General features: G+C 40.1%; 1 protein-coding gene across 4 annotated transcripts in view; it reads right to left on the bottom strand.

Moving 5' to 3' along the window:
• The window catches only part of LOC105022450 (potassium voltage-gated channel subfamily H member 7), a 58,447-nt gene extending 35,471 nt beyond the window's left edge, over window positions 1–22,976 (bottom strand). For all 4 annotated transcript variants that reach the window (XM_020054532.3, XM_020054534.3, XM_010890874.4 and 1 more), the window contains exons 1-3: window positions 22,891–22,976; window positions 22,252–22,482; window positions 1,954–2,109 (exon numbers count right to left, since the gene is read on the bottom strand). In XM_020054532.3, coding sequence (XP_019910091.1) covers window positions 1,954–2,109; window positions 22,252–22,482; window positions 22,891–22,966 — 463 coding nt within the window. In that variant the 5' untranslated portion in view covers window positions 22,967–22,976. The remainder of the gene's footprint in view (window positions 1–1,953; window positions 2,110–22,251; window positions 22,483–22,890) is intronic.
• Window positions 22,977–23,182: the final 206 nt, after the last annotated feature.

The following is a 23,182-nucleotide window of genomic DNA, read 5'->3' as shown; positions in this document are numbered from 1 at the left end:
ACTGCACTAAAAACACAGCCCCCAGTTGCTCTGTTATCTCTGACCTATCTAAAAATAAGCACAGCTTAAATAAAACAGAGCAGAAATGGGCATTTTCCGACAATGACAGAGGCCAAATAAATTATGGAATCAAATCTAGGTCAATAGCCTAATGGCATTAAGGCTATGCAAGAGCTGGTCGGAAGCCAAAGGTCCTGTCACCCTATACTAAGTAGCCCCTAATAGTTGGAAAACAGACCATTATCTACTAGGTTGGTATTTCAATTCAGTCTCCCTGTGAACACCCCCCCCGACACAATCTACTGATATGTCTTTCAGATGTTAGGCTTCGAAATTTGGGTTGAATCTTTCTGACTTGCTTAATTAGGCTCTCACAGATGTAGATGAGGCTGAGCATGAATAATCACAATTAGTTGCATCAACTTATGTAATTGCCCTTCTATTGAAGAAGAGGGTATCTTTGGGAACTCGAAAGAAGACAGCTCTATTTGTGGCCAGTCAGGGCTCCCTATGATCTGTCTAGACTGATAGTTAAGAAATTCCACATCATAATATTTTGATTTATTCATATTTTACAACAAAACAGATTTATATAATCTCCACCAGATACCATAAAAGGCATTTCATTTTTAAAATGTATTGTACAACAAGTGTTTACAGGGCTGGATTGTTTATTGCTAAAATTACATTTTGTAACTATGTAAAACAGGTCTCTGAACTTTGAAATTTTGTTTCGTTTTACAACAGTCCATGCTGTATGTAATGCCTCCGGACATGTCTTCTGTATTCAAAACATTTAAACAAAATATAAAGCAATTGATAAATCAAATTATTCCAAATAATTCATTTCAAACCATAGTTTTAGCATAACTCAGTGGCCAGTGTATTAGGTACACCACCCATCCAAAATGGATCCTACTGTCATTCATGTGGCGATTCCTTGCTATAGGAAGCCGGCAGACAGGCATTGAGGCATTCAGTTACTGTTTGATTGAACGTAAGAATGGGCAGAATGGGTGACCTAAGCAATTGTGAAAGACCTCTGTGGCTTTTTCTCACATGGCAATGTTTAAGGTTTTCTGTGGCCAGAGAATGCTTGTTGATAAGAGAGTTCGAAGAAGCTCCTGAAGGCACATGATCATGAACACTGCACAATTCAGAAGTGGGAGAACACTGCCTGTTCTGACAAATCCTGGTTGAATTTACGTAAGAGGCCCATGCAGTCCCCAGACCTCCAACCAACAGAGCATCTCTGGACCACCGTCCAATTTGCAGCAACTCTTTAATGCCATCATGTCGACATGGAGCAAGATCCCTGTGGAACGTTTCAAAAACCTTGTAGAATCCATGCCCTGAATAATTCAGGCTGTCCTGGAGTCAAATGGGATCCAACCCAAGACTTGATGTCTGAACTAGCCATGGAGATTATGCTTCAGAGATGTTAATTCAATACTTTTTCAGAAGACTGACGAAAAAAAATTCTTGATCAGGTGGGAGTTAATAATCAGTTGACAATTTTCTGAAGTTAAAATTACACAGAAAATAGTAAAATGTAACCATTTGTAATATGTGGGAAACTTCATTTGAAAGTCTCAAATAAGAATATAAGAAAATAAGAAACCCCATATAATTCAGGACTTCCACACTTTGTTTTATGCTGTTGTACGCTATTTTTACTGTTTTCCTTGGTTCAAGTGGCATATAAAGGACACATTTTATTTTTCCACTCTTGTTTTATGACATATTTGAACTAAAATTCCTTTTCTAATATCAAATACTGTCCTATTCCAGAGAGGTGGAGTTGATGCCTCAAATTTGAGACCATGGTCATTTCACTGCTGTTTGTTTAAACCTGTCAAAAATAAAATAAAATAAAATAACTTCCAGCAAAGGTAATATTGCAAGCTAACAGCCTACACACACAATGCATAGAGCAGGAATCAGGATACTTACGGAAATCTGTTCTTTCCGGGGATGTGTGATTCAGCTTCTCTGTGGAGTCGTTGCTTTTTTCCTCAAGGACGTAATCAAAGTTGAGAATGAATAACATCACTATGCCTTCCTCGTTCTTCACGGGGATTATGTGAGTGTAGCACTGGAAGTCCGACCCTGGAAGACAAATAATCATTTCTAGAAGCAGATACATTACAATTTACATTTCAGCCAATAAGCTGACATTCTATATTCAGAGCAACATGCATACTTTAATGATTGCATAATATTTAATACCTGTAACACTATACGATCTATTAGAGTTACGGGGAGATATGGATGATGAACCAAATGGAAGCTGGGGATGATTAGGTGGCTATTATGGTATGATGGCTAGATTGGAAAATTAGCCAGGATACTGTTGTTAACATTGCTACTCTCATTAGGTGTGGTATGGAATATTTAGTCACTACAAAGTTAGAAAGCCCCTTTAAAGTCTCACTTGAAAGTCTTCTAATCCATTATTTTGTGAATGACTGCTTTTGTACCTGAGAAGGAAGGCTCTTTTGTAATAATTAGATCGTGTAGAGGGTAAGATTCTTACTAAAAGGCTTCAGTGTACAAATCAAATGGGCACATGAGTCCATATGCCCTTTATAGAATACTCCTCTTGGTCAGGGTTCATAGGGTTCTGCATTGAACTTTACAGTCTTATAAAGACTGGTATGGCTAAATTGTGAGTTGATCTAATGAATGGATAGATTTAACCGTGAGAGAACTTGCTTCATCAGTAGTAAATCTTAATGGATTTTTAAACCATGTTAATAGGCTTCCGGACACCACCTTCAACGTCCTATCCCTCCAAATGCTGAAGGAATTTTCGATAAGGAAATTATTGAACTTTTGAAGAAGAGCTTATTTTATGTAAGTGACAGAGCCTTACATGCATACTGTAAAGGGGGGAGACACAGGGAACAGACATATTACACGTGTTAAAGGTCCTTGGGGGCATTTTATTGTCAGCGACAGAGGAGGAACTGGGGAATAGCTCAGAACCACAAGACAAACTACTCTCCAGAAGAGGGCAGGGGCGGCCACACAGTGGTGCTTTTGGAGGAGTTGGTGCGGGCAGCTGGAACTCAGATGGCCTCTGCACCCCCTGTTTCCTGGCTGTCTTTTTCACAATTTGTCTCCTGGGTCCCTGGGGCAGACCAGCATCAAGGATGCGTGGTTTTGTCGTCGCACACTTTTTCCTTCTGCCTCTGCTCATGCTCTCCCTTCACCCTTAGCTGGGGTATTTTTTGCCCCTCCCTGACAAGGTCCTGGTGAGAGCCAGTTGGGTGAGGGAGGGGGAAGGTTCCGGCGCCTTTCAGCGTCTTCTCTTGGGGGTGTTGGTGCGACGCTGATGCCGGAAGCATTCACGCAGCAATACAAACAGGCACTGCTTCAGGACTAAAAATCATTCCTCGCTCGCAGGGAAAAAACACTGTCGCTCCAGATTTGCTCCATTTTTGTTTAAAGTGATAGTTTAAATGGAACACATCAATTATTTGACTGTGTGTGTTGATCATTTGTTGTTTTAAATATTAAAACATCAGCATGCATGCCTTCAATGAAGCCTATGGCAAATAAAAAAAAAAACATGGTAAGGTGACCGTTTAGGCACTTACCAATTAAAATAGGCCTCATGTCGTAGGCTATGCCTATTGAATAAATTAGGCTATATTATTAGCTTATTATTCAAAGTATATACATAGACCAGTGGTTCCCAAGTCTAAGTCCTATCCTTGAGAACCCCCAACAGCACACGTTTTGTAATAGCCCTGGACAAGCACACCAAACTAAATGAGAGCCTGATAATTAGTTGGACCAGTTGAATCAGCTGTGTTTGGCTGGAGCTACAATGAAAATGCACTGTTGGGGGAACCACTGATGTGGACTATAAAGAACAAGTAAATCACTTGTGATACCCCATAGGCTGCCAGAAAATCATCTGCTAAGCACTGAACATTTCTGGTATTTAATTTGTAAAATATACTTTTTCTACAAATAAATATTTGCTACCCCAAAATATTGTCTGTAGATCAACATATAGATGTCTTACCCTTTTGCGCAGTAGTGTACACTGGTGAGCCAAAACATTATGACCACCTGCCTAATATGCTTTTGGTCCTCCGTGTGCTTCCAGAACAGCGCTGACCCGCCGAGGCATGGACTCGGCACCAAGACATTAGCAGTCCTGTAAGTTGCGAGGTGGAGCCACAATCGGACTTGTTCTCCGATAGTGGGAAATGCGCCTGAGACACTGCCTGCCGAACACTACATTGGTTTCAGAAGTGGGATTGGCCTGGTGGCCATCAGAGAGGTGTGTCTCTGTGATGGACTTGGTATGGTGAAGCGTGAGGGCATGCTCACCCGTTTGGTGGGGGTAGTGTAGCGACCTTGGTAAGGCCACTATTCTCAGCTCCAAAGGGGATATCCCTATTTGGAGCAGTGGGTTGTGCGCCTGGTTGGGGCGCTGAAGGTTGCAGGTTAGAGACACTGCCTGCGAAATGCTACAATATATACAAAAACACACATACATACACACACAGTGTCTGAGAGGCTTGTGCTTCCATTGAAATAAACACGAAAACAGAACATTCAACCCAACATATTGTACCAGTTCTTAATAGGTTGGAGGACCCTAAGGAACCTAAACACATTTCACTGTATCATCGTTACTGTTAGTAATTAAGTAGTGCTTTAGCTAATGTGTTGTAACTCATTTTGTGGTAAAAGGAGGAGCAATCTTAATGGTTTTAATGTTGTTGTCAGCCTATTCTGCCCTTATTACATGTTATTGTTATCACTAGTGTCGCCGATAACATGGAATGCACACCAACTGGCAGATTGTTAGTGTTTTGATTTAGTGTCTCTAGCGTTGCTGGGATAATTCACAATCTGTTAGTACTCTTTTCAGTTTTGTTGAATTTCATTGTTCAGAATGACACGTTATTCAGTGCACTTGACAAATAACACTTTTTCTTTGATATTTTAGAGGCTGTATATAGGCTTGCGTGACATTTCAGTTATTTAAGGACAAAAATATTTGTGTTAGAACACTTATTTTCCACCGAGAATATTTATCTTTGTTTAAATGTTGCATGAAATGTTTTCCATGTACTATTGTATTGTAGCCTAATTCACTGGCAGTTGCTATTTATGCTCTATTCTACCTGTATGAATTCAGATGCTTCTATAATACAAACGCTACAGTCCTTACAATCCTTTTCATGGGCACAAGACAGGCTACGTTTTAAATAGGACCCTATTCACTATGTAGGACATTACTTTCTCCTTGGCCAATAGGACTTTGGTAAAAAACAATATGGAATGGGTCCTGATCAAAAGTAGTCGACCATATGGTGAATAGAGTAGATAGACAGATTCTTCCTCCAAAAAGGTTGGAGCCATTTCAGCAGAATTAGATCTGGTATAACTTTGTGAAAACACTAGGTATTTACTCAGTTTTAAACATAGTTGAATCATTGTTTTCTTTTTTTTTTTCTTTTTTTTACATTACTTCAGCAGAGTACCTGTTAGACCTTATGTTTTTCTTAGCGTTGATTATTATAATTCTTTGGTTTTCCTCCTTGGAAAATTGAAGTGCAAATATGAGATGGTAAGGCACAGCATGGGGAATCTTGCCAGAATATGAAATGGCATTGGTCAACACTGTCCCATGCAATCCCCTGACAGTTGGCCGCATGGTGTTCTTATTACCAGCCATATGTAAGACATTTTCCAAAGCTCATGCCCCTCACCAGGGCCGGCTCTAGCCTTTTTATGGCCCTACGCAAAATTAGATTTTGCCCCCCACCCATTCATCTCCCAAAACTTTTAACAGACTGGAGAAATATTGTGCACATGCTCAGCTATATAAATCTAGCAAGTGTGGCTTTGTTTGGTGTAGAGGTGGTACTGTTTTATGGAAAAAGGCATTTGTTCAAGCTCATTGGTTCATAGTGGTCAAATTGTTTTAGGTATGCCACTGGAAAATATTGCATTTGTATGCAATAAGTGGGCACTGCTACATACAATGTTTTATGGGTATTTGACCAACGGTTCTGAATTTTTAATTGTGGAAGGTCATTGAACATTTAGAAAAATACATGGGAAACATATTGTTGAAAAACTTTTCATAGTTTTTTTTGTGATGTTTTGGGAAAGTGGGCTAAGGAAGTAGAGAAGCTAATTATAGAGAAAGGTCTTATTTGCCTTGCTGGTTACACAATGGGTACACTGCTGAAACCTGGAAATACTGCTTTCAGCTGTAATTGTACCCTGTATTTGTCCCCAATTTTGTGATATCCAATTTGTGATTAAGGCCCGGCATCATTGCAACAACTGCAAAATGACACTATATTATTTGCAATTCATTTCATGTAAAAGCAGCCAACAAGTCTCTGAAAGCTTGCTAGATCAAATCTCCAAGCCAGTAAATTGATAAATCTGTTGCTGAGCAAGACGGTATACCAGAATTATTTACTCTGGATACTAGCATTGGCTAAATAACAAAAAATATGCATTAAAGCAGCTTATAATACAAACTATAATATTTGATTCCATATTGCTAGCATGCGATGACATAAAACTTGTTGGATGCATTTGCTACTTTGGCTGTTTCAGATATTTGGGTCCGACAGAAAAATGCAGATGGACTACAAATAATTGTCATAACTTGATTAGTTGTGATGGGCCAAGCCATACTTGCCCATCACACTGCATTATAATGCTATCAAACAACATTATTATCCAATTGTAAAAAGCAGATTCAGACTAATTCAGAGTGCTTCAGAGTGGCCACACCACTGCCAGTCAGAAATCATTTTATCAGACGAACCCGGAGTCTTTCATATAGCTGTTCTCCTGTAACAAGCAGCATATCTGCTGTCCTTCTAGAAGGAACACCTGATATGCAATAATAAGCAATAAGCAAGAAAGATCAAAAGATGCCAGTTCGTCCCTATGCAAATATATGTCTGTCTCTACATCTATGGGCAGACACGCAGAGGATGTATTACCAGTATTATAGTAATCTCCTCAGAGCTGGATCTCACACCAATACTGCCAGTCATATTCATTAGCAGTCGGCTGGCTGTTTGACTAATGTGAATATAAAAATCCTCTACTTGACAGACTGTAATAAGATGCCCCAGTGCATCAGAAGCCTCAGTTGAACAACCATTCAACACAAAGGTATTTTGTTTCTGAAGTCGTAAATTGGTTATAAGCAATGCTTTAAGATACTGTGTCTCAAGGTTAGACTTATTCATTTTTTTATAATACATACAATGTAGTTGTGTGTGTCTGTGTGTATATGTATGCTGTCTATATGTACATGTACATGTATGTGGATATACAGACTGGTGACAAATTATAGGAAAAACTTGAATAAATTAGTGGAGAAACATAACGCTTCGATACAGGTGTACTTTTGATACAATTAAGCAATTACCATTCTATCATGCTCTGTGGCATGCATTAAAATGATGATCAGGCCTAGTTGACCTCGATTTTGGATCAAGATGGCAAGAGAAAACAATCTAAATGACATTGAAAGAGGGTTTGTTACTGGGTTTCTTCCAGGAGCCTGATGTGTCACTGAATGATTTGATGAAAGTGATGTGAATCATATGCAATGATCTTCGCAGTGATTTGATGAGAATTATGTGAATCATATGCAATGATCTTCACAGTGATTTGATGAGAATTATGTGAATCATGTGCAATGATCTTCGCAGTGATTTGATGAGAATTATGTGAATCATATGCAATGATCTTCGCAGTGATTTGATGAGAATTATGTGAATCATATGCAATGATCTTCGCAGTTACCGGATCTCATCCCATTACCTATTGGAGTTTTGGACTGATGTGTTAGACAGCTAACCCAGCTTGCCAATGATCAACAAAAAATTCATTATGTCAAAGTCAGAAATAAAATGTGCAATTTATTCATTTCAAACATTAAATCATTGATAACTAAAACTAATAAAATAAATAAAAATAACTACAAACGTTGTTGATGGTTTCTTATTGATAGGTATTCAAACACTGCCACCACAACCAATGTGGGTGCAATTAACACCTACAAATGGATGAACCATATAAGTTTAATACTAAAATACGGTTGCATTTTAGTTCTACACTCTCTGTTATGAGGTCATCATGGTACTGACAGCATACTGTGTCTGCACAGCGTTATGGGAAAATTGCCCAGAATACAGGTTTTGTCCAATACCAGCTGGTGGTACCTGACAAATTGTCAAGGTTTTCACAGAATTTTCTTTTTTTTAATGATACATTGAAAGTCCTACTATTTGCAAACCACCAACACATCAGTACGGCTCATTATCAATGCATTTTGTTGATCCATAAAAAGGAAGGTTCACATGCATTAAACCTGCATCATTTTTTATGTATTGCTTTTGAGATTTCCCTGCAATTATCTGATACAATCTCCCATATTCATATATCTTTCTCAGCAATACAATACTTAGTGTTTACACAGATCCTGTAAGTGTTAGTGGTACACGCAATGTTGCAATTAAATAGCTAGCATGTAAGGACAGTCTGTGGCAGGAAAGACAGGACATAAGTGGACCCAAAAGGGAACTAGAACGACAAATTCAGCGGAACCATGTTTGGGAATTAATTTACCTTACCAGATGGGAAAACAATACCCTGCTAAAAGGGTTAGCTATGGGGGTCCCTCCTCCTCCTGTCTGTTTCCCACTGAATGTCACCTCTATACAGGTATATAACTGCCAACTTCTTCCACTGTGTGAAATAGCAGAATCAGCATAGCTTCTGATTATTACAATCTAAATAAGCTACTACTGATACATCTACCACCACCACTACTAGCACCACATAATAATAATCTAATACTGTATTAAACATCTATAGTACATTTAATAAAAAAAATCTTAAGCAGAGGAAGGTGTTCAGAAAATTGTAAATGATAGTGATGGAGTCTGCTGACAAATTGGAATAACCCGGTCTTATTGCCGCTGGACTTCTCCCTTCCCATTTGTCTCTCCCTTCCCATTTGTGTGGAAACTGTTTGGTTGAACCATCAGCAGTTTTGGCCAGCTGAAACTCTCCAGACAAAGTTGAGGATAGTGGGCATTTGTCCTCACTACAAATCTTTGTTCCCAGCTGTGCTGTATTCCTTGATCTCCTACACTTCAGGCAACTCCTCAACATGTTTTCCAAAAATGTAAACTGACAACTAACTTAAACAAAATCTGATACTTTTTCTAAAGTACTTTTTCAAATAAAAACATTAATTAGCTTGCAATCTACAGTATAATTAATCAAGTCAAATTATGTAAATCTGTCCATCAAGCTGCAAAACTGGCTCAAAAATAAGATATACAGTACCAGTCAAAGGTTTGGACACTTACCCATTCAAGTGTGTCTAAGCTTTTGACTGGTACTGTTTATGCAACAAAACTAAATCTTATCAGATACAAGTGTTTAAGAAATATACAGAAAATAACAAAATATGTGTAAACAGGACAGGACACTGGGTGCATATACAACATAATCATAGTATTATATATATATATATATATATGTGTGTGTGTGTGTGTGTGTGTATACACACACGTATAGAAATTGAAAGATGGTTTAACTGTAGAATACAATATGTATATGCAAGCACACACAAAGTAACAAGTGGCACAAACACACCAAGATTAAAACAGGAATATCAGGTCCTAATTTTGGCTAAAAATCAGGAGGCCAGTGAGAATATTCACACCTTTTCATAATCATTAGGTAGGGTTGTTATGGCAGACAGACCCTGGTGTGCTGATTGAATAGAGAATTCCCCATGTCATTCCTCCAGCAAGTACACATTAAATCAGACTACTCACATCACTGTGCAACTTGGCCATGCTGTAGAGTAGTACATACATGTCGTCTCTCTGTTTGGTGCTAAATCACTCTAAAAGCACTGGAGAATTCAGTGAAAGCATGTTGTGGTGCGTTTGACTTATGGTTTGACAGGTGTTACATATTCCTAAACAATAATGTCACAAGCTGTTTAAGGTACATGGCACCAAACAGGGTAACCAACTTAAACATTGAACTGAACTTGTTCAACAAGAAACAATTGCTAATCTTCCATGGCAAAACAGTTTGCCATGTTTTGTGACAGGGTACACTAATGTAACACAGTTACATACACCCCTCTAAGAGATCATTTACAAGCCAATTAAGATAATTGAAAGTGGCAGGTCCAGCAGACTACAAAGGACTGATAGTGTACATTAGTGTTTCTACTGGTGGTTGTCAATCCATCACCAATTCCAGTTGATGGGTTCAAATTTCACTTAAAATGTCACAATGTGAGATCTTGCAGCCCCCTTACCCCCTAAGGAGCTCTGTTAGCCCACAGCATAATCACTGTCTTTAGACTCCCACTCGGAGAAGGTCAAATACAATTTTTGTCTCTTTACCTTTCGTCCTATTGAATGTCAGATTCCAGGCCACATAAGAATGCAGATCTCAGAGATTTGGGCCTTAAAGCATAATGCATCTGTCATGAAAAAGAAGCATTTATCTGAAAAGGGGCACGCTGACAGGGAAAATAACTTCTCTATATTAAATGTGACAAAAATAAACAAAGTCTTCATTTATATAGGCTACAGATATCTGAATTATGTTACCATATTATGATGACAGTACATCATCTTGGCTTTGTAAACTATAATTTCTTTTAACGTCGTTCAATTATGGATACAAAATACATTACTTCACCAATGGGTGCACAAGGTCAAATGTCTTGTTATTCAGGTAAGCAGAGGTAGTATGCCAGTGTGAATTAATAGAGATCCGTTCCTGCATTGAGATCAGTTCCTATTTCTGGATGGACATTTCATTAGATTATATTTCCACCATCAATTATTCAAAACCTTGCTGCTAATTGAGACATTATTGCCAAAGGTCTACAGCTGTGTGGTGCTGTTAGTCTTGAAGTGCTTCTCGGTACAAGTATGTCTGAAAGGGTGAGGTTAGGACATATAGAACAGGTCCATCTGTTTTTAAAGTAGATGATTGTTAGTGCTTACTCTCACTATGTTGGGTGTTTATCCGATATTATAATGAAAGTAAAATTGCTATAAACTGACATTTTTCATTCGGCAGACCCATCTAAATGTCCAATTGGCTTGTTGGCATTTGCAATGAGGTAGAAGCATTGTAATATCAAAGAATATAAACGCTGATATCCATTTTGTGATCACAACGTTTAGAGTGAAAACAGACATTTACAGATGGAGTATGCTGAATATAAGCCTCTCCGAGGCTTTATCTTGCTAATACAATATGACGTGGTTGTTGCAAGGCTGTGTTGTTGAGACATACACAACCGCACTGGGGCATAGCCAATCAAGACGGGAACTTTTAAGGGAAGGAAAGGCATACTCAGCCTTTGTTTGGAGTCCCTTGGCCATGTCTCGCCTTGGTTAGACTGCTATAAGCTAGTCAACATGGCCTACATTCGTCTTTAATCAGTATCTTCATCTTTAATCAGTCATCAATGATAAACACTGATTCTAGTGCATCTTACCGTGTGTTTTGCTAGTTATCTGACCACCTGATACAGGTAAAGTATTTTACATCCAACTCGATTGAAATGGCTAATCAACTGGCAAAAAGTAATTGGAAGATGAAACAGATGGTTTGGTGGCCTTTGGACTGGATTCAAAGTCCCCATGAGATGGAGATATTAATTCTAATGTGAATATGGCGACTAGACGAAGCATGTGTCCTTGATGTGCTGCCCAATACTCCATCTGCCACCAATTCAGTGTTGATTAGCTTTTTGTCAGATGATAATTACAGAACGCCAGTCTAGAACAGGATTTCTATCATTGGAGAATAGACCAGGCAAATGTTGAAGAAATCTACTTAATTGATATGTTTTTATTTAATTGCTCTGATTGACCAACTTCCCTTTAATAAATGGCTGTCCTCCACGAAGGAAAAACCCTGAATGTGTTTTCTGACAAACCAAAGAGGCTTGGATCAATAAAATATTCATGGACCTCTTTTAGAGCACAGCCATCCATGTCTTCTGCAGTAGCCCACCACCCATCGCCCTGTATTCTGGTGTGACGGCCATCCTCAGAGGAGAGTCACCTTTTGAAACCCTGCACCTACGCGGAACACATGCCCTCGAAACCTCAGCAGAATGGCTAGCTAAGCTGAGACTGTTATGTTCTCATTATCCATTTAACTTCAGCACTCTGCTTGGTGTCAGCTTCCCTTTGTTCATACTCATTCAGTTACAAAGTATTATTACACCCCTCGGAATAGGATCGTCTTAACAAAGCCCACCAGACGGCCTTTATCTCATTGGTTAGGAATCTTCAATGAGGGAGAAGACATTGTGGATGGGATATGCTGTATCTCCCCTCACAATCATTCAGTGTTTAACACAAAGGTCTAATGTCCTTGTGGCAAAGGTTTTGGTTTATCGGACGATCAAATGTATCAGACTTTGGTCTGCATTGTCCTTCTGCTTTCATTTAACAGCATAAGCAGCTCACCTTTAGCTTTTTACAGGGCAAAGAGCCAGTGGTCTGTTGCTGATGATGATGTCACAAACTGAAAGTACATTTCAAGATCCCCCAAACTTTGAACACCCATTTGAAAATCTCATTTTCCATCTACCCATTATATATTTTTAATTGCATGACTAGAATTCATTTGATAGCAATTCACAATGCAAAGTACTGGTGGTTCTCAGAACCAGAGATGCTTTACTCTTCTGTTAACAGTAAAGGTGAGTTACAGGAAAAGGAAGAGAGCACCTTTTTAACACCACTGACTTGTATGATTGTCTTGCCAGATTGGGACTGTGGATCAATTTCCATGGCAACACCACTGTAAAATGGCATCCTACATAATATACTAGATAAAACCCTACCTTTAAAATACTAACTATTCCTTAACAAGAAAAAAATCCTTGGTTCACAGAAAACAGCAGAGCCCTATGGCAAGCTTCCACAAAATCGGTAACAGAAATATGCTCTACCAAATTGGAGGTAGCCTGGAAACATAATACTGTACAGGGATGTACAGCTCTCACTGCTGCTAGATCAACCACCATTTCCAACCTGATTGAAAGAGAACAGAAACTAAGGAAAATGTCCTTGGAAAGTTAACTAAAAAGCAGCATTCCACAGCTGGCTATAACTTTAGCAACGATAAAGTAATGAACTTCTACAAAAATGTAATTATCATTAGAAAGCCGATTAGAGACTACTCCAGAAATATCCATATTTTTACAAAACTCACTTGTCTTAAAATTGCCAAGACATCAGATCAATTGGTCCATTTGAATTTTTAAAACTTCAAATCTACTGGATCCTGTTTCAACTAAATTTTAGAAGGAGCTACTTCCTGTGCTTAACTCGCCTATGCTGAACATAATGAATGGCTTCCTATCCTCCAGATGTGTACTAAACTCTCTCCATTGGTTACCACATATGTTTTTCTAGCGTTGGGAAATCTATGTGTGTTGTTTTCTGCTAAAGTGATTAAAAATGCAAAAATACAAGGTCACATCCCTCACCACATTTGACCTGAAGTGATCTGGTAAGTAGGTAACTCTTCTAGTAGGAACAAAAAGATTTTCCTTAAGGACCCATAAGTCATAATTTCCCATCATTCAAAACACTTCTTCTGCCCACATCAACCAACCTGCATGAAATGTAATGTTCTGTATTTATGGATAATGGTCTCTAAACACATCATTTTCAGATAAGTACCAAAAACAAAATGATCCTTAGACACAACTTGCAGAATTGTAATAAAACTGAGTAATAATAATGACACGTGTCTTCCAAATCTACAATGATTGGTCCGGGGAACAGTGCATCATTTGTGGGCGTGGTTCAAAGGAGGAGACAACAAATAAGGCCTCATGAGATTTTCATTGGAGAAAATTAACTAGCATTTAATAGAGCTGAAAATGTACCTGCATTGATAGAGCTGAAAATTAACCTGCATTTATAGAGCTGAAAATTAACCTGCATTGCTCTTGAGGATGTTATGAATCTTGCATTTGTGTTCCCACTAGAAGCCTGTGACTTGAACCCTTCCATAGGGCCGTAATGCATTAACGCTGTAAGCTGCTCACTCCCAGTCACTGCAATGTCATCCCTGACATCTTTATTCATGAGCTCTGCGGCTCACTCTAGACTCCTGAGTATCAAGAGTAACATCTCGAGGCACAGTATGAAGGGCCAGAGTACGAGTTTAATTATTGTTTGAATGGACTGAATTGCTTTTATTCCCATTCTGCCCCCATTCTGTAATAACCACGATCAACGCAAAACTATACAATACTACTTGTCCAGTTGAAGAACTGCTCTCTACCAATCCTGATCTGGAAAAATAATCAATGACAAAAATCCAAAACTTGAAAATACTGTTGCCTGTAATCGACTAACTTTTCCATGAGTCTTGTCAGATTCTCACCGTTCACATGCAGAATCTGTTCATGACAGATTATCGCTTGAGAAGTAAAGGTTAACATTTTAACAATTCATTGCAATAACACAGCTGGAATACAGAAATACTACATGTTGTCATATATTATTCCCAGAATTTAGTAAAATTGTATCATATTTGATCATTTTTGTAACTGGCCAGCAACATCATTTTAATTCCCTGCAACTTCACAAAGGACTGAATACGCTTCGAATAATGTGTAGTTCAGCTACAAACCACTCCATCCATCTGGAAACCAGTGAAATGGAACCAAAAGATGACTGGATGTCCTCAAGAGAACAGTCAAACGGAAATCCTCGGAATAACAACATCTGCTTTTGAAGTAAATCTTCAACTTGAAAATATGCCGGAACAGTGACGTCTCACATCGTACAGTGAGTCTGAGACCTAATGTAACCCCATTATAGATCTGTATATCTGTTTGCTAATGATTCAAGTTTTTCCTAGTCTGTTCATTCAGTCAGTCAACAACTGTAGTTTGAAAAAATTCAGTTTGTATGATTATTGTGAATTGATGGTATGCCAGTGATGCAGACATTCATTGATTCATTTTAACAAGACTGTACATTGATTTGCTGTAAGCTATTTGTGTCCTCATTAAAACCATGTGGAACAGCCTCTGTGTCAGGCAGGTGAGTGCAGCATACTGTGAACTAGACTAAGGTGAACTGAATCAGCACTTTGCCTCTGACTGTCAGAGAGAAACACTACTTCCAATAGTTCATTGGCACCTGCCCAAGCCCCTCTGATCATGTCGGAGTAGATATGCTTTCTTTCCTGCATGTACACAGTTGAACCAAGAGACTGGACAAATGACCGTTGTGCCATTGCCAGTCTATAATATACACTGATCAGCCAAATCATATTGACCACCTGCCTAATATGCTGTTGGTCCACCGTGTGCCGCCAAAACAGCACCGACCTTCCGAGGCATGGACTCTATAAGACCCTGAAGGTGTCCTGTGGTATCTGGCACCAAGACATTAGCAGCAAATGCTTCAAGTCTTGTAAGTTGCGAGGTTGATCTGCCATGGATCGGAATTGTTGGTCCAGCACATCCCACAGATGCTTAATCGGATTTTGATCTGGGGAATTTGGAGGCAAGGACAACATCTTGAACTCTTCATCATGTTCCTCAAACCATTCCCGAAAAACCGTCCGGCGCATCAAGAGAGGGAAACCAACGCTGTTTACAGTGGCGGTGGGCAGCTGTTGACCTCAACTGGGGATGTCGTCGGGCGGTGGAAGGAGTACTTCGAGGATCTCCTCAATCCCGCCGTCACGTCTTCCATTGAGGAAGCAGAGGATGAGGGCTCAGAGGTGGACTCGTCCATCACCCGGGCTGAAGTCACAGAGGTAGTCAAGAAACTCCTCTGTGGCAAGGCACCGGGGGTGGATGAGATCCGCCCTGAGTACCTCAAGTCTCTGGATGTTGTGGGGCTGTCTTGGTTGACACGCCTGTGCAACATCGCGTGGCGGTCGGGGACAGTGCCTCCAACTACAGGGGGATCACACTTCTCAGCCTCCCCGGGAACGTCTATGCCAGGGTACTGGAGAGGAGAACCTCGGATTATGGAGGAACAGTGTGGTTTTCGTCCGGGCCGTGGAACACTGGACCAGCTCTATACCCTCTACATGGTCCTAAGTCAGAAAAGGGTGGCTTGCCCACTTCAGGTTGGTGGAGAGTGCCTGCCTCAGGTGGAGGAGTTTAAGTATCTAGGGGTCTTGTTCACGAGCGAGGGTAGGATGGAACGGGTGATTGACAGACGGATCTGTGCAGCTTCTGCAGTAATGTGGTTGATGTATCGGTCTGTCGTGGTGAAGAAAGAGCTGAGTCGCAAGGCGAAGCTCTCGATTTACCGGTCAATCTATGTTCCTACTCTCACCTATGGTCATGAGCTGTGGGTCAGGCGGCTGAAATGAGCTTTCTCCGCAGGGTGGCTGGGCAATCCCTTAGAGATAGGGTGAAAAGCTCTGTCACCCGGGAGGAGCTCAGAGTAGAGCCGCTGCTCCTCCACATCGAGAGGGGTCAGCTGAAGATGCTTGGGCATCTGTTCCAGGTGCCACCTGAACGCCTTCCCGGGAAGGTGTTCCGGGCCTGTCCCACCGGGAGGAGACCCCGGGGAAGACCTAGGACACGCTGGAGGGACTATGTCTCCCGGCTGGCCTGGGAACGCCTCGGTGTCCCCCCGGAAGAGCTAGAGGAAGTGTCTAGGGAGAGGGAAGTCTGGGCATCTCTGCTTAGACTGCTGCCCCCGCGACCCGGCCCCGGATAAGCGGAAACGATGGAGGGATGGATGGATGAAATTATTTTTGGGAATCATGGACGGCGTGTCCTCCGGGCTAAAGAAGAGAGGAACCATCCGGCTTGTTATCAGCGCAGAGTTCAAAAGCCAGTATCCGTGATGGTATGGGGGTGCATTAGTGTACATGGCATGGGTGACTTGCACATCTGTGAAGGCACCATTAATGCTGAACAATATATACAGGTTTTGAAACAACATATGCTGCCGTCCAGATTATGTCTTTTTCAGGGCAGGCCTTGCTTATTTCAGCAAGACCATGCCAAACCACATTCTGGACATATTACAGCAGCATGGCTCCGAGTCCGGGTGCTAAACTAGCCTGCCTGCAATCCAGAACTGTCACCCATTGAAAACATTTGGTGCATATACGACAAAGGAGACCCTGAACTGTTGAGCAGCTGAAATCCTATATCAAGCAAGAATTGGAAAACATTTCACTTTCAAAACTACCGCAGTTGGTCTCCTCAGTTTTCAAATGCTTACAAAGTATTGTTAAAAGAGGTAATGCAACACAATGGTAAATATGCCCCTGTCCCAAATTTTTTAAACTGCTGCCGCTGGCATCAAATTCAAAATGGTCATGTATTTTTCCAAATTATTTTCTACTATTTTCTATTAATTATAGGGATAAATGATTTGCACATCATTACAATCTGTTTTTAAATAAATTTTATGCACTTTTTTGGTAACAGGGTTGTATATATCTTTATGAAGCAAAAGTTTATGATTAAAGATTTTCTTGCGAGAAAACGGCTTCAAATAATATTTTCCAAAAGTAGAATATATACAGTGCATTCCAAACCCCTGATTAATTTTCACATTTACTGAATAACTATAAAGCCATAACCTAAAATTTAATTCTGTTTTATATTTTATTTAAAAACACTGACTATCAAAATCCATTATTGTAAGATTTGTATTGTATTGTCACATTTTTAGTTATGTGGGAAATGTTTGTAAGGAAAATAAAAAAACTGAAATATGTTGCTAGCAACCCCTATACATTTTAACCCATTCTTGGACAATTTGCTTCAGTTTGTTCAGGTTGGTTGAACAACAGTAGTAGACTGCAATTTTGAAATAATGTTTTCCCTAGCTTTAGTTTTTTGCAGACTGCAGGTTCTCTTGCAGTATTTCTCTGTATTTCGCTTCAACCATTCTTGCTTTTAATTTTTACAATTTGCATAGCTCCTGCTGATGGGAAGCGTCCGCACAGCATGATGCTGCCACCACCATACTTCACTGTAGGGATAGTGTTCATTGACGCATTGGCAGTGTTAGATCCCTGCCACACATAGCATTTTGGGTTTTTGCCAAAAAGCTTTATCTTTGTCTCAAAAATATTTTGCAGAGCCCTTGTTATGGTTGATTGCTGCACTAATATTTCACTACTAGCCACTAAATTCTGTAGCTCCTTCAAATTGATTCTTGGCCCCATCTGTGGCTTCTTTCACAACTCTCCTTATTGTTTTAGTGCTAGGTTTTGAGGGACAGCTTTTTCTAGGCAGTCCCCGGGTGGTGTTATGCAGCTCCCAGATTATTACTGTGCTCACTGGGTTATCCGAACACTTGTACCCTTTGTGTAATCTATTCATTTGTATTATCTCTGAGTTCTTTTGTCTTAATTATCCTTCAACTTAACAGCATGACCATTGATCCTTGTTTTTTTGTGTGTTCAGTGTGTTTTTAATCCAGAAAGTAAACTTCAACAGTTCAGAGGTCAGGGCTAAAAGTAAGATCATTAGGGAAACCGGAAGCTTCCACAACAAAGTGTTTGAATACTTATGCAAGCAACATATTTGTGTTTTTTCATTACAAATATTTGTCTAAATATTATAATGCCAGTGTCACCTTTAAATAATAGCTTTTGACTGTCAAATATCCAACAGAACAGAGAGAAGTGCTCAGGGGTTTGAATACTTTTGCTAGGCAGTGGGTATACATCTACAGTACCAGTGAAAGGTTTGCACACACATACTCATTCAAGAGTATTTCTTTAGTTCTCTTTTCCACATTGTAGAATAATAGTGAAAATATCAAAAATAACAGATCTTAATCAAAATAAATGTAATATTGTAGTTTGAGAGAATGAAAACAATGTGCAAAGCTATCATCAAAGCAAAGGATGGCTACTTTGAAGAATCCAAAGTTATCTGTGGCTGTGTGGTGGCAGCACTGCTCTTCAGGGTTTTTACTGTTTTCCAGAATTTGGAAGAACATCCATTACAGGTAGACATATTTATATATTAGTCTACATTTGCTTTTCAAATGTGTTTTATACATAGCTTTCTCAATGTTTTAAAAGTCTGCCAGTCCAAGCTAGGAATTGTTTTTCTAGCATTTGCCCACACCACATTTATTTTATGATTACATCAGATATTTTAGAATTAAACCAGGGATTGGATCTGCTATGGACTCTTATCCTCATATAAGGAACATGCTTATCTGGTATAGAGGTAAAAAGACTAGTGAAATACTTTGCTCGGACTCTGGAATGCCTGAAGTTCAGTCAAGATAACTTACCGAGAGCTTCTGTAAAAAAGTGTTCAGTAAAATATCTTTTAGGGATAAAATGTGTTTTGGTCTTTGTAATTTCGAACCCACTATAACCCACAGGGCTCAGGTCAGATGTGCAAAGAGGGCACAAAGAGAATACAAAGTGAATAGGGTGCTATTTGGCAAACAAATTCAGGACCGGCTCTAGGCACCCTGCTCCCAGAAGCTCAGCTATCATGTTATTAAGTTAGGGATAATCAGCAAGGAGGGGTGCATTCTGTAGAAGACGGTGCGCTACATGAGAGGTGTGACCTATGATGCATTAGTCAATTCTAACTTATTAAATGTGACTTTGCATCCTCTAATGCATATCTCTAATGCATATCTTTCCATCACTCCTCGCTCAACTGGGAAGTATTTGCTGTAACCTACGAACTCGGAGGACACTCATTCTCCATCCAATAACCACAATTGAGCCTGCTAGTGCCCAATCGCCATAAAGAGTCATTAGAGCATGACGAGACAATGTCTGACATCGTACCCATCCACCCCGGTGGGAACCGCAGGCCCTGGTGATATTCTGCCAGGATTCAGATTCCTGGCTTCAGTTGAGAGGTTCTACTGTGTGATTGGGGGCCCTTATGTTTGGTTGATTCCATGAGCTCCGGCTGCCTCAAGCAACCACAAAATGCAGGGCTTTAAACCTAACCCAGGTGCATGTGACTAACCGATGCCCCCCCCCCCCCCCCCCCCAGGCTGGCAATGCATTCGATGCTTGCTTCAAGGCAGGCAACAGCCAACCGGCAAGCACCTGCTGCTAAGGATGATTGGGTGCTCCCACTCTATGAGGCTGATACGGGGACATCGTCAAAAGAGGGAATACTCACAAAGCCGGCGGTCCAGATGGCATTCCAGGTTGTGTCTTAACTGTGTGTGCCAACCAGCAGACTGGTGTCATTATGAACCTTTTCAACCTGTCCCTGTCCCAGGCTGTAGTTCCATTTGTTTCAAGCAAACAAAGATTTTCTCAGTAACCCAGAAAACCAAGGTGACATGTCCTAATGACTTGTACCCCATCACACTCATCTTGTCATTATATGGTGCTTTAAGGAGATTGTCATGGCCCACATAAATCGCAAGTCGCCTAGCACCACAACAGATCTACAGAGAATGCCATTTCCACATAACCGCAATACACCACAAGAAGAACACACACTCGTGATGGTTATTCATTGACCAGCATCCAAACTCGTGAAGCAATGCTGCAGTATATAACAGTTTTAAGTTCCTCAGTGTCCATATAACCGAGGACATGTAAATGATCATAAATGCCACCACTGTTATTAAGAGAGTACAAACAGTTACTCTGTTCACCAGCAACCAAAGAACTTTGGCTTACCACCCAGGGTCCTCTGCATTTATCAATGCAACAACATTGAAAGCATCCTGATTGGCATCACAGCCTGCTATGGGAACATGTCTACACACAATGACAAAGTCCTTCAGTGGGTGATGAAACCAGCACAACGAATCACTGGGGCGGCGCCACCACCCATCTACAGAAGGACATTTATACAAATAAATGCCTGATGAAAACCTGCCACATTATCAAGTACCATTCATACCCCAGCCAGGTGCTGTTCATTCACCTATCGTTGGGGTCACTGGGGACAGTAGAAAAGCATACTGTATAGTCTCATACCATACAAACAGATGCACATATAATTGTGTAAATATGTATGCACTGTATTTATTGTTGTTGTTATTATTTTTACTATATCATAAATAATGCTATTATTATTATTATTATTATTCTGTTCTAACATAATTTATGTTTCTATTTATAGTAAACACTTTGCTGTGTAATCGGCCTTTAGTATCTAGTATCTTACCACTACAGTATTTTTCTTATTGTTGTTATCATCATTATTAAATCATTGTTTCATGTCAGTTGCATGAAAACAACCAAATTCATGATAATTTGATCAGTATATAGCCAACAAACTCTCATGTAATTGGACAAGAGTACAAAAATATTGCCAAAGTGGCAGAGACAAAGACATGCACATACAGCAGTGGACGAGTCAATTCAGTGCCAGCCACAACTGTATTGAATTTTTTCCCTGGTGTCTCTTTCCATGTATTTACTCGCAGGTACCCTGCGCACTGTTTGAATGTCCAACTTATTTTGTGAGTGAATAAAACGTGAGAGTCATACTAACTAAATCATACTAACTAAATACATGTTGTAGAATATAAGTAATTCTGTGATTAGATCCATAAAAAAAATGATTATATTTTACCTCAGATGTCTATCGCTCTAATATCCTTGGCACCGGTCGTGTATTACCATTATAAACAACCTGGTTATATTACCAATGTATTCATCTAATATATGGTATATTGGCTATCCTACATTTAGACTCTACCCTATAATTGTCAGTCACAGGTGCACACAAGTCACATGAAAAGAAAATGGCAGGAATCGAATAGGGAATGTTTTTGTCATCTCAACAAATGATTCATTTGGGTAATCTAACTTTTCAGTCAGGGAAAAGGGTAGAAAACTAGTTAATAACTGTTATGCCAATCTGCTTCAGCACCCCAGTGCAATACATAGTGCAGTGTCTTCCTGCACCCAGAAGCCTCTTTAGGGGGAGTAGTGGTGGGAGAGATCAGGTGCCAGTCCTACAGGCATGCACTGATTATTATTCATATTGAGTCCAAACCAGGCCCAGGGTTAATCAATTATTTAATAAATAGGCCCAGTCATGACCAAGACAGTTGGGCCACACTACGTCATATTGGGTAAAGCTCAGGACTGCCACCCTAAAACGCTCAGGTGGATGTGGTGAGACTGTAGTTTATGGCTTCTCGGTGGCCTCATGTCACACCTATTGTTCAGAACCACCTCTTACAGCGGCCCTGTTTGCTAACTCACCATCTTTGCGATGATATGTGATTTCCACCTTGCGCTCCTCTGAGCCCATCAGAGCTTGTGCCACCTGGCTGACGGCGTGTGTGCTAGTGTGCTCGCCGTGGAGGAAGTCACAGGTGCAAGGTTTCTGCATGACGTCCGGTCTGGAGTAGCCGGTCATCTCACAGAAGCCGTCATTACAGTAGATGATTGCACAGTTCTGCACCCGGGCATTGGCTATAAGAAATTTCCTATCTGCAAGGAAACAAAAACAATTCACAATGCTATAGAACTAATCTGTTTGTAGTCTATAGGTAATCCATTCATAATGGAGGTTTGTGTAGCCAAACACAGTCCGGTATTTGATTTTGTTAATATTAATGTGGTATCATTTTCAATTACTGTTGAGAATTTGTCACAGCACTTGTTTCTTTGAGTACAGCTATTGACTTGGACCGGAGCATAACAGAGTACATTATTGACAACGTATTCTTTAAACAAGCAAACCACTTTGAACTGAATGTTGACTCTAAATAAAACTGCTTTTAAAACGCAACTTTATTCTAACTCTACCACTTTCATAAAAGGACTAAAAACACAAACGCCACAATTACAAAAAATAACTATTTGATTACAACGATTATACAAGGACGGTATACTTACTCTGTCCCTCGAATTTCCGTATTATTATTCCAAGAAATGTATTTTGTGGTGCAACGTGACCTCTTCGTACAGGCATGATTACTCCGTGTTCCTGAGCAAAGGCGCGTTCGCAATGCGATCCCGAAGTTGCTGTTGTTGCTTCCTATTGACGGTATTTCCTTTGTCCACAAATCATTCTCCGCGCACGCACTTTCCACTTTTAAATGACCTTTCCCAAATTTACTCGAATATCAGCCAGCATGCATACCGGAGCATTTGTATGACTCCTTGCCTATACGCACGGAATCGGGGA

This window comes from Esox lucius, chromosome 16 (assembly GCF_011004845.1).
Source record: "Esox lucius isolate fEsoLuc1 chromosome 16, fEsoLuc1.pri, whole genome shotgun sequence".
Taxonomy (NCBI): Eukaryota; Metazoa; Chordata; class Actinopteri; order Esociformes; family Esocidae; genus Esox; species Esox lucius.
Note: the sequence above shows the minus strand (reverse complement) of the source record. Positions and strands in the feature narration are given on the sequence as shown.